At 44.3% G+C, this 12,243-nt stretch overlaps 3 protein-coding genes across 3 annotated transcripts; all 3 read left to right on the top strand.

Annotated features, from left to right (window-relative positions):
- Window positions 1-35: 35 nt before the first annotated feature.
- On the top strand, window positions 36-3,548 carry PHALS_08015 (hypothetical protein L915_13679; the record flags this gene model as incomplete). Its single annotated transcript, XM_024721578.1, has 1 exon — window positions 36-3,548. One exon carries the CDS (start codon window positions 36-38, stop codon window positions 3,546-3,548), a length of 3,513 nt encoding a protein of 1,170 aa, XP_024586663.1.
- A 256-nt stretch (window positions 3,549-3,804) lies between these two features.
- On the top strand, window positions 3,805-4,254 carry PHALS_08014 (uncharacterized protein; the record flags this gene model as incomplete). The annotated part of the gene is made up of 4 exons (XM_024721577.1): window positions 3,805-3,814; window positions 3,894-3,937; window positions 4,003-4,035; window positions 4,129-4,254. 4 exons carry the CDS (start codon window positions 3,805-3,807, stop codon window positions 4,252-4,254), a joined length of 213 nt encoding a protein of 70 aa, XP_024586662.1.
- A 960-nt stretch (window positions 4,255-5,214) lies between these two features.
- On the top strand, window positions 5,215-11,331 carry PHALS_08013 (hypothetical protein PPTG_14740; the record flags this gene model as incomplete). Its single annotated transcript, XM_024721576.1, has 1 exon — window positions 5,215-11,331. The coding sequence occupies one exon, from the start codon at window positions 5,215-5,217 to the stop codon at window positions 11,329-11,331; it is 6,117 nt and encodes a 2,038-aa protein (XP_024586661.1).
- Window positions 11,332-12,243: the final 912 nt, after the last annotated feature.

Here is a 12,243-nt window from a genome sequence, read left to right as displayed (position 1 = left end):
CTGGTGCAGACTTTGAGCGCACAATTGCTTTTGCTATGGCTTGGAACCGCTGTCTTGGCAGTCTTCGTGAAGGTGATGTAATCAGCGACCGTGAGCTGAATGTTCTGAGTTATCTGATTGACTCGAAAGATGCCGAAGATCGGAAGTTGTATCCACCTGCTTTTTTAACCGCTGGCAAACTAGATGAGTCTCTAGATATTATCGTGGACTGTTCGACTGTATACGAGAAACTTAGCTCGGACAAGAAAAAGAAAGAAAAGACTCTCCAAAAGATCGAGAATACCATGCGTGATCGTCTCACAAAAGATGATTTGCGTGTGGAGTCGATTTTGGGATCGTACAAGTTTACATCACAAGCTGTTCGTTTCTTGTTGGGCGATGAACATAGAGATTTGAACGAATGCTTTGAGTTTATGGAAGAGATGGCTGCCCAGAAATCGATTTTGAAGGGGCTGAATCTTAAAAGTTTACACGAGTGTCGTGCTGCATGCGCTGAGCTAATGAAGGCGTTACTTGAGGTACCAAAGACGACGTCCGATAACAGCATCAAGTTTCAGCGGGCGCTTTACCGCGTGATTGATTGCGTTGAGGCTGTACTAGGCTGCATGAAGAAAATCTTAGCTAAGCAGGAAAATCTGGTGCAGATCTTGACGAATACCCCCCTTAAACAAAGCTCGTTTTTCTTTCCGGGTGATGCGCAGCAGTATGCTAACATCCAGCTGCAACGTCTTGTGAACTCGGAGGCAGCATTGGACATCGTGTCGCGTGCGTATCAGTTATTAACAGTCGATAACTTTGATGCTGAGCCACGTTCTGAAGAAGGACGACGTCGCTTACGTTTCTTTGCGAATTCGCTATTCATGGACATGCCTGATGCCAAGCCTATTCGCAAGATCCGTTCGTTGACAGTATCCACGCCGTATTACAGTGAAATTGTCATGTATTCAATCAAAGATTTGACGGCTCAGAACGATGATAGCATCAAGCTATTGTACTATTTGAAAACAATTTATCCTTTCGAATGGGAAAACTTGTTGGAGCGACTTCAAGCAAAGGATATGGAGGAGGCCTTGAAAAAGTATCCGGAGGAAGTTCAGTCCTGGGCTAGTTATCGTGGTCAGACTCTGGCTCGTACTGTGCGTGGCATGATGTACAACGAAGATGCAATACGCTTTTTGCATTGGCTTGAAATTTGTGAGAATGAAGTGATGCATCAGTTTGGCTGTCCTTGCAATAAATGTAAGCGTTTAGATGAAATGGTGGCTTTGAAGTTCAACTATGTGTGCACGTGTCAAATTTACGGTAAGCAAAAGGATGAGCAGCGTCAGCAAGCTGCTGATCTTGAATTTCTTCTCCGCAAGCATCCGAGCTTACGCGTTGCGTATGTGGATGGTCCAAAGAAGATGAAAGAGGGCCCGCCTAAGTTTTTTTCGGTTCTTATTCGTGCTGATGGCGCAAACATTGCTGAGGTTTACCGTGTAGAGCTTCCAGGAAACCCAATCATTGGTGAAGGTAAACCTGAGAACCAGAATCACGCCATTATCTTTTCGCGTGGTGAACTACTGCAATGTATCGATATGAACCAGGATGGGTATCTTGAGGAGGCACTTAAGATGCCCAACCTTTTGTCTACAAAAGACTCGGAGACTGCCAAATACCCTCTTACAATCATTGGATTCCGTGAGCATGTCTTCACAGGCGGCGTCTCGAATCTTGCCAGTTTTATGTCGATCCAAGAATTGTCGTTTGTGTCGTTAGGTCAACGTATGCTGGCGCTAAATCATGTTCGTCAGCATTACGGTCACCCCGATATCTTTGATAAATTATTCGCTATGGGCTGCGGTGGTACTGCTAAAGCTTCCAAGGGAGTGAATCTTTCCGAAGATATTTTTGCGGGTTTCAATAGCACGCTACGTGGCGGTCGTATCTCGCACGAAGAGTTTATTCAAGTAGGCAAGGGTCGAGACGTTGGTATGCAGCAACTGGTTTTGTTCGAGGCCAAGCTGTCTTCTGGTGCTGGCGAATGTGTGATCTCGCGCGATGCAATGCGCATGGCGTCTCGCTTAGACTTTTTTCGCCTACATTCTTGGTTTTATGGTAATTTGGGTTGGTATTTCACACAGACAATGACAGTTGTGGGTGTGTTTTTCTTCATCTACGGTAAAGTGTACATGGCTCTCAGCGGCATGGACAGTTTTTTCCTCGAGAAGGGTGGTCTCGGTATTGGTGGTACTTTAAACACGTCGTGGGCAATTCAGTTTGGCTTCTTGCTTGTTGTTCCTGTCGTTGCCGTCGTAGGTGTGGAGCAAGGTTTCCGCCACGGTGTGACGTATTTACTGTGGAACGTTTTGACGCTTGGTCCACTGTTCTTTACGTTTCAAATGGGCACTCGTATGCACTACTTTGACCGCACGTTGATCCATGGTGGTGCCAAGTACCGAGCTACAGGTCGTGGATTTACGATCAAACACGAAAAGTTCGCAGAGCTGTACCGCTTCTACGCATTCAGTCACTTTTACCGTGCAGTCGAGCTTATCTTCTTGCTGATTCTGTTCCGAATCTATGGAACGTTCTCGTGGTGCAATTGTTCATGGACTTTGGATGCTGAGTTTTATAGCTACTTCAAGCCTTCAGACAATGACTGGAAAACTCGATGCTACGCCAATTACTATCAGACCTGCGTTGAACCAACTAATCAAAATTATGGTGTGATGTCGTATTCGCTGTGGATCATTGCAGCGACGTGGCTGTGGGCGCCATTCTTTTTCAATCCAAGTGGTTTTGACTGGGACAAGCTAATTGAGGACTACTCTGATTGGCAAAATTGGCTTAAGACAACAAATGACTCGGCTGGCAGTTGGTCAGGCTGGTGGTCAAATGAAGTTGAGTACTTGGAGCACTCGAGCAAAAGCTCGCGTATTGTTTCGATTATCCGCAAGATGCGCTTTTTCTTTGTTGCCTATGGCATGTATCTCCAGCTAGCGTACAAAACGTATTACGAAGACCGAGACTTGAAAATTGAGAAGGGATCGATGATTTCATATGCGCTTGCTGGTGCCATGTTTATTCTGGTCCTTTTGCTGCTATGTTGTGGCTACATTGCGAGCCGTATCAAGAAAAAAATGACGTTCAAACAAAAAAAACTGCGCAAAATGAAGTTTATTTTGTCGTGCTGCGGCCTCCTAGTAGCTTGTGCGAGTCTACTAGTCATTTCGCTTGTAAACTTGATGGAGATTACTGTCATTATTTTGATCGCCGCGTACTGGTTCCTGCAGCTCTGCATTTACCGCAACCAGACCCATCACGTCGTTGTGCGTGCAATGGCGCGAACCTACGATCGTTGGGTGGGATGGATCATCTTCGGCCCCGTACTCTTCATTGCTATGTTCTTGCCGTTCCTTTCATCTTTCCAGCAGCGTGTTATGTTTAACAATGCATTCACGTCAGGCCTTGAAGTTTCGAAACTCTTTGCGAACGAGGCAGCGTCGTCCACAAGCAAGATCGTCAAAGTCAAGCGTGTCGCTAAGAAGAAGAAACGAAGCGACTAGAGTAGCAAATCGTAGAGCCATGATCTTGTGCTTTCTTGCGCATGAATATTGGATTTCAGAATTGATCGATGCTGTCGTTCATCTTTTGTATGCTTGCTGTATCATGATTCTTAAGCAAACCAATACACGCCTGCAAAGGCACTGAATATGCATTATTTATAACTCTTTTGAGTGCACATTGGGGAAAGGCAAGGCGCTTGCAGCTGTTACCATAAAGCTATCGCCATCCAATCGAGGTCGGAAAAATAGACTTTCGATGGCTGAAAGTATGTGTTGATATTTGTAAAGGCTTGTCTCACTCATGCTTCTTTTTGTTGGCTACTGTCTTGATTTGAATGGATTTAGTGAAAATTCTATCAAAATGCCAAGAGCATTTATTGAAGCAGATGGTCCTAGCGGAAAGTCATTTTTCAACGTTTCGCCAGGAGATGCGTGCTTGATTTTTAGCTAATAGTTCTTGGGTACATCTACTGACTTAGATAAATCGGTAACATCCCTTTCTAATATCAAATGATCCGTCCATCAAGGAATTCGCGTCCTCTAACATGCCTATGTATTGCACATGAACTTTTCCTTTCAGTGTGTAGTGGGCACGACACTTGCATTCAAGATTCTACTCGAACCCGACACGGATGATATACTAACGTACTCGTTGGTCAATGAAGCTACACGTTCTGATACTATTGGTAATTGTATATACACCTAGCTAACTAGGTAAGTATACAGGGCAAATCGCGATGTAACGGATACTGCTCCCACCGAGTCACTTTTTTATTAGGCATCCAGCGTTTATACTGATTCTCATAGTATATCAAATACCGTCGGATTGTGAAGTTATCGAAGTGTGTCGTACTGCTTCCCGTACAGCAGATCTCGTACATCTAAAAATTTATTTTTGACGTATGATGCTCAATTGACAAAAGCGAAGCATGGGGCTAGCACAATCTCTACACCTGATTTACACAATAGGATGTTTATTCACACAAGTGCTAAATTACTGTACAAAAAAACCTCACATAATCCAGTACAAAATATCTGACGATTCACAGCCTATGAGAATCTAATAATAATTCTAAGAACTTGTTTAACATACGTAATCAGCAACATCTTGTGATAGTTGATTTCATACCTTGCAATAGCTAAGCACAAATGCAAGCAAAAGTACTCGTACATTTATAAGTTAACACTCTTAAGCTGTTGTATCTTACTGATTACCATCATGGATTAAGATCATGCTTAGCAAAAGCACTTGGAAGGTTCGCACTAATGAAATAAATGAAATGTACATAAATTTTGTTTAAGAATGATAATGATACAATGCCGATCAGCATATCAGTCGTCGATAGCCCTCCTACTGCTCCAAATTGCCCTTTCATACCTTATCGAGTCTCTAACGGCTTCTTGTTCCAAAAGTTGGTTCTTGATCTAATACTACTACAAATTAATTCAAGTTTCTAAAAACGAAGATTGGCTGTCCACTTTTGCGATCGCCAGTTTTAACTCGCAACGTTTATGGGCTTCTACTATCTAGGGTATGGGTATGATCAGGCTGGCTCCCTCATGAGGGCGTTTCCAGAGCCTCCCGTGGAAAAGGCAAAATTCTGGCGATACCAGAACTTCTCTGCCATCATTTTGGAAGCCGATCGCTCGCGTTGCTTGCACAGCGATGAATCGCCGGGGCAATGGCACTGGCAGCGAGCGTGAAGGAAGCTCGGGGAGTTTTATGACAGAAGCTCTTGAGATGCAGCGTCAAATGTGTGACGAAGCTATGAATCTAGTGAATGCAGGCGTTGCCCTGCAAAACGCCTCCCCTCCAAACGTAGCCGAAGCCGAACAAAAGCTCACGCGTGCCGTTGATATTATGGAGCAGGCGCTGAGTATTCGGTACCGTTCAGTGGAAGAGAAAGACGCTGCCGATCGTTTGAATAGTAAAATGTTGCGCTATGTAAAGATGATTAAGAGTCAACGTGCCAAGAGCATTGTCGGCAGTGGACCTAAGGGACGTAATTTGATTAAACATAATATTCTCGAGATGGAGCGACTACCTGAGGTATATGCTCCTGTTTTTCAATTACTAAGCCATTCGAATCAATTAGGTGACATTTGCGAAACACTCAAGCGTTCGTTTGGTTTCCAAGAAGGCAATGTACTAAATCAAAAGGAGCATTTGCTGCTCTTACTTACAAATTTTAAAGAACAGAGTGGTCAGGAAGAGGAGACGAAGAAGAAGAAGAAGAAGGGGCAGGACGATACGGAAACACTCGACGACTATTTACGTCAGCGAGATCCACAGCTTGAGTTAGAAATGGCTAACAAGGGCATTGCACGGCTCCATACTCGTGTGTTTTCTAATTACAAAAAATGGTGCAAGTTTGTATCGCAAAAGCCCAAATTCTCAAGTGATCCCCTTGTTGATATTGCGCTGTTTTTTCTTATATGGGGCGAAGCTGCTAACTTGCGGCAAATGCCCGAATGCTTGTGCTTCTTACTGCACACGATGTTGCCAAAAGTTACTAGCAGCGCAAATGAAGAGCCTGGTGTATTTCTCACGAACACAATAACGCCCATGTACGTCGAATTGCGTCGTGAAAATGACAAAAAGACGAGCAAAGGAGCTCGTGCTCCTCATCGCGAGATTCGCAATTATGATGATTTTAATGAATTTTTCTGGACGAAAAAATGCCTCAAGTACGACTATACAAATATTGGTGACGCATTTGCCGACTATGACAAGAAGGGCCGCCCGAAGATTGTGAAGAAGACTTACAATGAAACACGAAGTTGGTTTCGCGCCATTACTTCGTTTCGACGAATCTTTTTTGTCAATTGTGCCTTGTTCTTGGCGACATTGGGCTTTTCTATCAACATGGTCCTCTTGTGTCCTGACTCGGCCATTATGTATGGAGAAGATGTCCAGCCTTCTTCTGCTACGGGAGTTTTGGAAATTTTAGGCAAAAAGTACGCGGCTCCACCAGGTGCTCCTGTGGATAATACGGATGATACATTGTCGGACGATGTTGACACGGAAACGGGAGCAGGGCCACAGTGTTTGTATGCGAAACTCGCGACGTGTTTGGGAGTACAGTATTTTTCGTCCGCGTCTGACACATTTGGCACATTGCCTCAGGATTTTAAGGAATTGTTGAAAATTGTGCCGTTTACAAAGTGTGTAGAGAAGACAGTGGGACGATGCAAATGCTATCACGATTTGATTGACGACTGTTTTAGTGATACTGGTGCGGCAGACGAAGTGGCGGCTGAAGGATCTGTGGCTACAGTTGCGTACGACCAGAGCATGTGTGCACCGGCTTGGTATACTCAGGTGAAGAGCGTATTGGATGATGAAGGCGATGGATTGCTCAATTGTGGCATGTGCCAGATTGATATCACGAGTTTATCGAAGAAGCCGACGAGGTTAATGGATATGATGCAGGGATTGATTGACACTGGTCGCTCAGACCAAGGTGCGATGACATTAATGGCTGGAGTGGCTATGATTGGTCTTGTGTGCGTTTGCGAGCTGCAGAATCGCTTCTTTTCTGGCATTGGCATGGGCTTTGTGGGTCGCTCTATGCCGGTTCCTATGAAGACTTACTGTCGCTATACATGCTTTTGGATTGTGCTGTACTTGGTAAAGCTGATCTTTGACTATCAATTTGTTGTCAAGACGTTAGTTGAGACGACCTTGCTTGTTTATTCGGCCAAGTCGTCGGATTATCTTCAGTACTCGCACTTTATGCTTCAAATTACATATCATAACATTTTGTACATTCTTTTTTTGTGGATTCCGGCGTGGATGGTATTTCTTTATGACGCGCAAATTTTCTATTCGGTGCTCTCTGTCATTTACGGATCATTTGCTGGCTTTAATCTGCGGATCGGAGAGCTTCGATCGTTCCGTATTCTTCGTTTGACGTTTAAGTCTATTCCTGGCGTGTTCAATCACAAGATGGTGCCGAACATCGTTGAGGAAAAGGCTAAAAAGTCAAAGAAGAAGAACAAAAAGAATACAAATGATAAGGATGAAATGGCCATGCCGCTGCGTCGATTCGAGCGTATTTCGATGTCACAAGGGGCGAAGCCTTTGACAGTCAAGACGCAAAAGTACTCGAGTCTACTAGATCATCGGGATGATGATGATGTTTACAGCGAGCTTAAGACACCAAATGGTACGGATGAAGACATGTCTTCACAGTCGAGCCGCTCTTCAAACATTGGATCTATAACGGGTGTGTCAGGAGCGGAATTTGAGCGCACCATTCCGTTTGCCATGGCTTGGAATCGTTGTCTGACTAGTCTACGTGAAGCTGATGTAATTAGTGATCGTGAGTTGAATGTTTTGAGCTACCTGATTGACTCGAAGGATACGGTGGGCCGTAAGTTGTACCCGCCCGCCTTTTTGACGGCTGGTAAACTTGACGAGTCAATTGATATTGTTCTTGAGTGCTCTGCACTGTACGAGAAACTCAAGTCGGATAAGAAGAAGAAAGATAAGGTTCTTCAGAAGATTGAAACGACTATGCGCGATCGTCTTACAAAAGACGATTTGCGGGTCGAATCGATTCTGGGATCGTACAAGTTTTCTTCGCAGGTTTTGCGCATTCTGCTCGGTGATGAGCATAAGGAACTAGACGACTGCTACAATTTTATTGAAGAAATGGCGTCGCATCAACAAATTCTCAAGGGCCTGAAACTTGACAATCTGTATTTGTGTCGTGCTGCTGCTGCCGAGCTCATGAAGTCCATCTTAGAGGTGCCTAAGAAATCGACAGAAACGAGCATCAAATTTCAACGTGCGCTGTATAAGGTCATTGACTCTGTGGAATCCGTGATCAACTGTCTAAAGATGGTGCTGGCGAAACAAGAGAATTTGGTGCAGATGTTAAATGATACGCCATTAAAGCCCAATTCGTTCTTTTTTCCTGGTGACTCGCAGCATTATGCTAGTCTTCAGCTGCAAAAAATTGTCAATGACGAGGCTGCACTCGATATTGTATCACGTGCTTACCAGCTTTTGACGGTTGACAACTTCGATGCTGAACCGCGCTCGGAAGAAGGACGTCGTCGCCTACGGTTCTTTGCAAATTCTCTTTTCATGGACATGCCAGAGGCAAAACCGATTCGCAAGATTCGCTCATTGACGGTTTCCACACCTTACTACAACGAGATCGTCATGTACTCAATCAAAGACTTGACAGCTCAGAACGACGACTGTGTAAAGCTGCTGTACTATCTACAGACTATTTATCCGTTCGAGTGGGAGAATTTATTGGAGCGAATTCCGGCTAAGGATATGAGCGAAGCTTTAAAGAAGAACCCAGAAGAGGTGCAATTGTGGGCTAGTTATCGTGGTCAGACACTTGCCCGTACTGTGCGTGGTATGATGTACAATGCAGAAGCAATTCGCTTCCTTCATTGGCTCGAAATTGGCGAGAATGAACCAATGCATCAAGTATCGTGCTCATGCAATAAATGCTGCAAGCTGAACGAGATGGTGGCGCTCAAGTTTAACTACGTGTGCACTTGCCAAATTTACGGCAAGCAAAAAGACGAGCAGAGACAACAAGCTCAAGACATTGACTTTTTGATGCGCAAGCATCCCAATCTACGTGTTGCCTACGTGGACGGACCGAAGAAAGTGAAAGATGCCCCGCCAAAATTCTTTTCCGTGCTGGTTCGCGCACAGGATGACAAGATTGTCGAAGTGTACCGAGTTGAGCTACCAGGTGACCCGATTATTGGTGAAGGTAAGCCTGAGAATCAGAATCACGCTATTATCTTTACAAGAGGTGAGCTGCTGCAGTGTATTGATATGAATCAGGATGGATATCTTGAAGAGGCATTGAAGATGCCCAACCTTTTATCGACTATGGATCGTGGCACTGAAAAGCGCCCTTTGACAATCATTGGCTTCCGTGAGCATGTATTTACGGGTGGTGTGTCGAATCTTGCCAGTTTTATGTCCATTCAGGAGCTGTCGTTTGTATCATTAGGCCAGCGCATGCTTGCTCTCTTTCATGTTCGTCAGCACTATGGTCACCCCGATATCTTTGATAAACTTTTTGCCATGAGTTGTGGTGGTACCGCTAAGGCATCAAAGGGCGTAAATCTTTCGGAGGATATCTTTGCCGGTTTCAATACTACACTTCGCGGTGGTCGCATTTCACATGAAGAATTTATTCAAGTGGGCAAGGGCCGTGATGTCGGTATGCAGCAGCTTGCTCTGTTCGAAGCAAAACTATCTTCTGGTGCTGGTGAGGCTGTGATATCTCGCGATGCTATGCGCATGGCGTCGCGCTTAGACTTTTTCCGCTTGCACTCGTGGTTCTATGGTAATTTGGGTTGGTACTTTACGCAGTCGCTAACTGTAGTGGGTGTTTACTTTTTCATTTATGGCAAGGTCTACATGGCTTTGAGTGGCATGGACAGCTATTTCCTCGAAAAAGGTGGTCTGGGTATTGCCGGCACATTAAACACCTCGTGGGCTTTTCAATTTGGCTTCCTACTTGTGGTCCCGGTTATCGCTGTCGTAGGTGTAGAGCAGGGTTTTCGTCATGGTTTCACCTATCTTCTTTGGAACTGTATGACGCTTGGCCCTATTTTCTTTACTTTTCAGATGGGCACTCGTATGCACTACTTTGACCGTACATTGATCCACGGTGGTGCCAAGTATCGGGCTACAGGTCGTGGATTTACCATAAAGCACGAAAAATTTGCTGAACTCTTCCGATTTTACGCATTTAGTCACTTCTATCGTGGGGTTGAGCTCTTTTTCCTACTGCTGATGTTTTACGCTTACGGTACATTTTCGTGGTGCAACTGCTCGTGGCGATTGGATGCAGACTTTTACAATAACGTTGAACCGACAGATCTGGAATGGCGGACTCGCTGTTATGACGATCACTACCAATCGTGTGTGCTGCCAACGAACCAAAACTATGGGATCATGTCGTACTCGTTGTGGATCATTGCCGCGACATGGATGTGGGCTCCGTTCTTCTTTAATCCAAGCGGTCTGGATTGGGATAAGATCATTGAAGACTATAATGATTGGCAAAATTGGCTAAAGACAACAAACGACTCGGCTGACAGTTGGTTCGGGTGGTGGTCTAATGAACAGGAATACCTTGAGCATACGACTAGCGGTGCCCGCTTCATTACTGGTATTCGCAAGCTCCGTTTCCTGTTGATAGCCATCGGCATGTATTTGAACATGATGTATGATGCATATTTTGAGCGACCGAACCGTGTCATTACTTCGGACGATAACATGCTGACTTACGCTTTGTCTGGTCTCGTGATTGTGATTTTTCTCTTGCTGATTTGCTGTGGCTACATTGCAAGTCGCGTGACGAAAAAGATGTCTATGAAGCAGCGTAAATTGCGCAAGATAAAGTTTTTGCTCTCTTGTTGCTGCTTTCTCATCGCAATGTTAAGCCTTGCAGTCTTGTCAGTCAGCAACTTGTTTGCCATCTTGATTTTGCTATCTGTGGCTGTCTATTGGTTTATGCAGATGTGTATCTTGCGTCTGCAGTATCACCACATTGTGGTCCGTGCACTTGCTCGTGCGTACGACCGTGCGGTTGGATGGATTGTATTTGGGCCAATTATGATTGTGTCGATGTTTCTTCCCTTCCTCTCGTCGTTCCAGCAACGTGTCATGTTCAACAACGCCTTTACCTCGGGACTTGAGGTATCGAAGCTCTTCGCACACGACGTGGCTCCGGCGCAGGTCGTCAAGGTCAAGCGTGTATCGAAGAAGAAGAAAACTCGCGATGATTAAGCACTCGCTAGATGCAACTAAATATCTAGCTATTTTGTACCTTCATAGACATCGTACTCATGAGTTTTTCAATTTACACAATCTTAAGTGTGTATAGTGTGAACCACATTATTCTAGATTTCAGATGTATCATATTTCAGTACATGTATATACACAACAATATAGAATAATGATTACTACCAGGTCCTTATGGGATGTCCATATTATTAAACATTGTAGTACAGATACATCAGGATCAGTTTAAGCTACCTTGTTTTTAGATATATTTCTCTTTGAAGGAAGGCTGGTGAGGTGCATTAGCGAACGCGGACTCTAGGACTCAATGCTTTATCGTGGAGAGGTGCACCGCAACGTTAAATTTGTAGTCTAGCTCCAATAGGATGAGGGACGTTGAGTTTATTTGTATAAAAAAAATTTGCTGAATAAATCCCTCGTTTTCTGATTTGCTAGAATTGTAATCACAATCATATCTAGTAGCAATTTTGGTGCAATTGTTGTACTTTGGTGATTTGTGAATATCAATACCAAAGTATCTTAAAAGATTTCATATGGAAGATGTCCATGGGACACGTGGGCTGCTAGCCGCAGGCCAGAGAGAAACGATTACTTTTTAACAGATGGTGAAAGGTATCAGTGCAGTATAATTAATTTATCACAAATGTATGCTTTTTTTGAAATAGCAGAGCAAATTAGTCCGGTTTCGCTCCCGACCAAAGCACTCGAGCTCAACCTGTATACGCGGACTCATTGAGTCAATGCTCCCGCTACAACGTGCAAACTACTAAGAGCCAATCCCACGATCCAGTCGTGATGAAACTGTATTCATTGCGATGATGAAGCGCGAATTATTCGAATTTCAAACCCCAGATCACCTTGACCAGCTTAGAAGGTTATGCCTACTGTTGGTTTTGG

Source organism: Plasmopara halstedii (assembly GCF_900000015.1).
Source record: "Plasmopara halstedii genome assembly, contig: Scaffold_3120, whole genome shotgun sequence".
Lineage (NCBI taxonomy): Eukaryota > Oomycota > Peronosporomycetes > Peronosporales > Peronosporaceae > Plasmopara > Plasmopara halstedii.
This window is presented reverse-complemented; position numbering and strand designations above follow the sequence as displayed.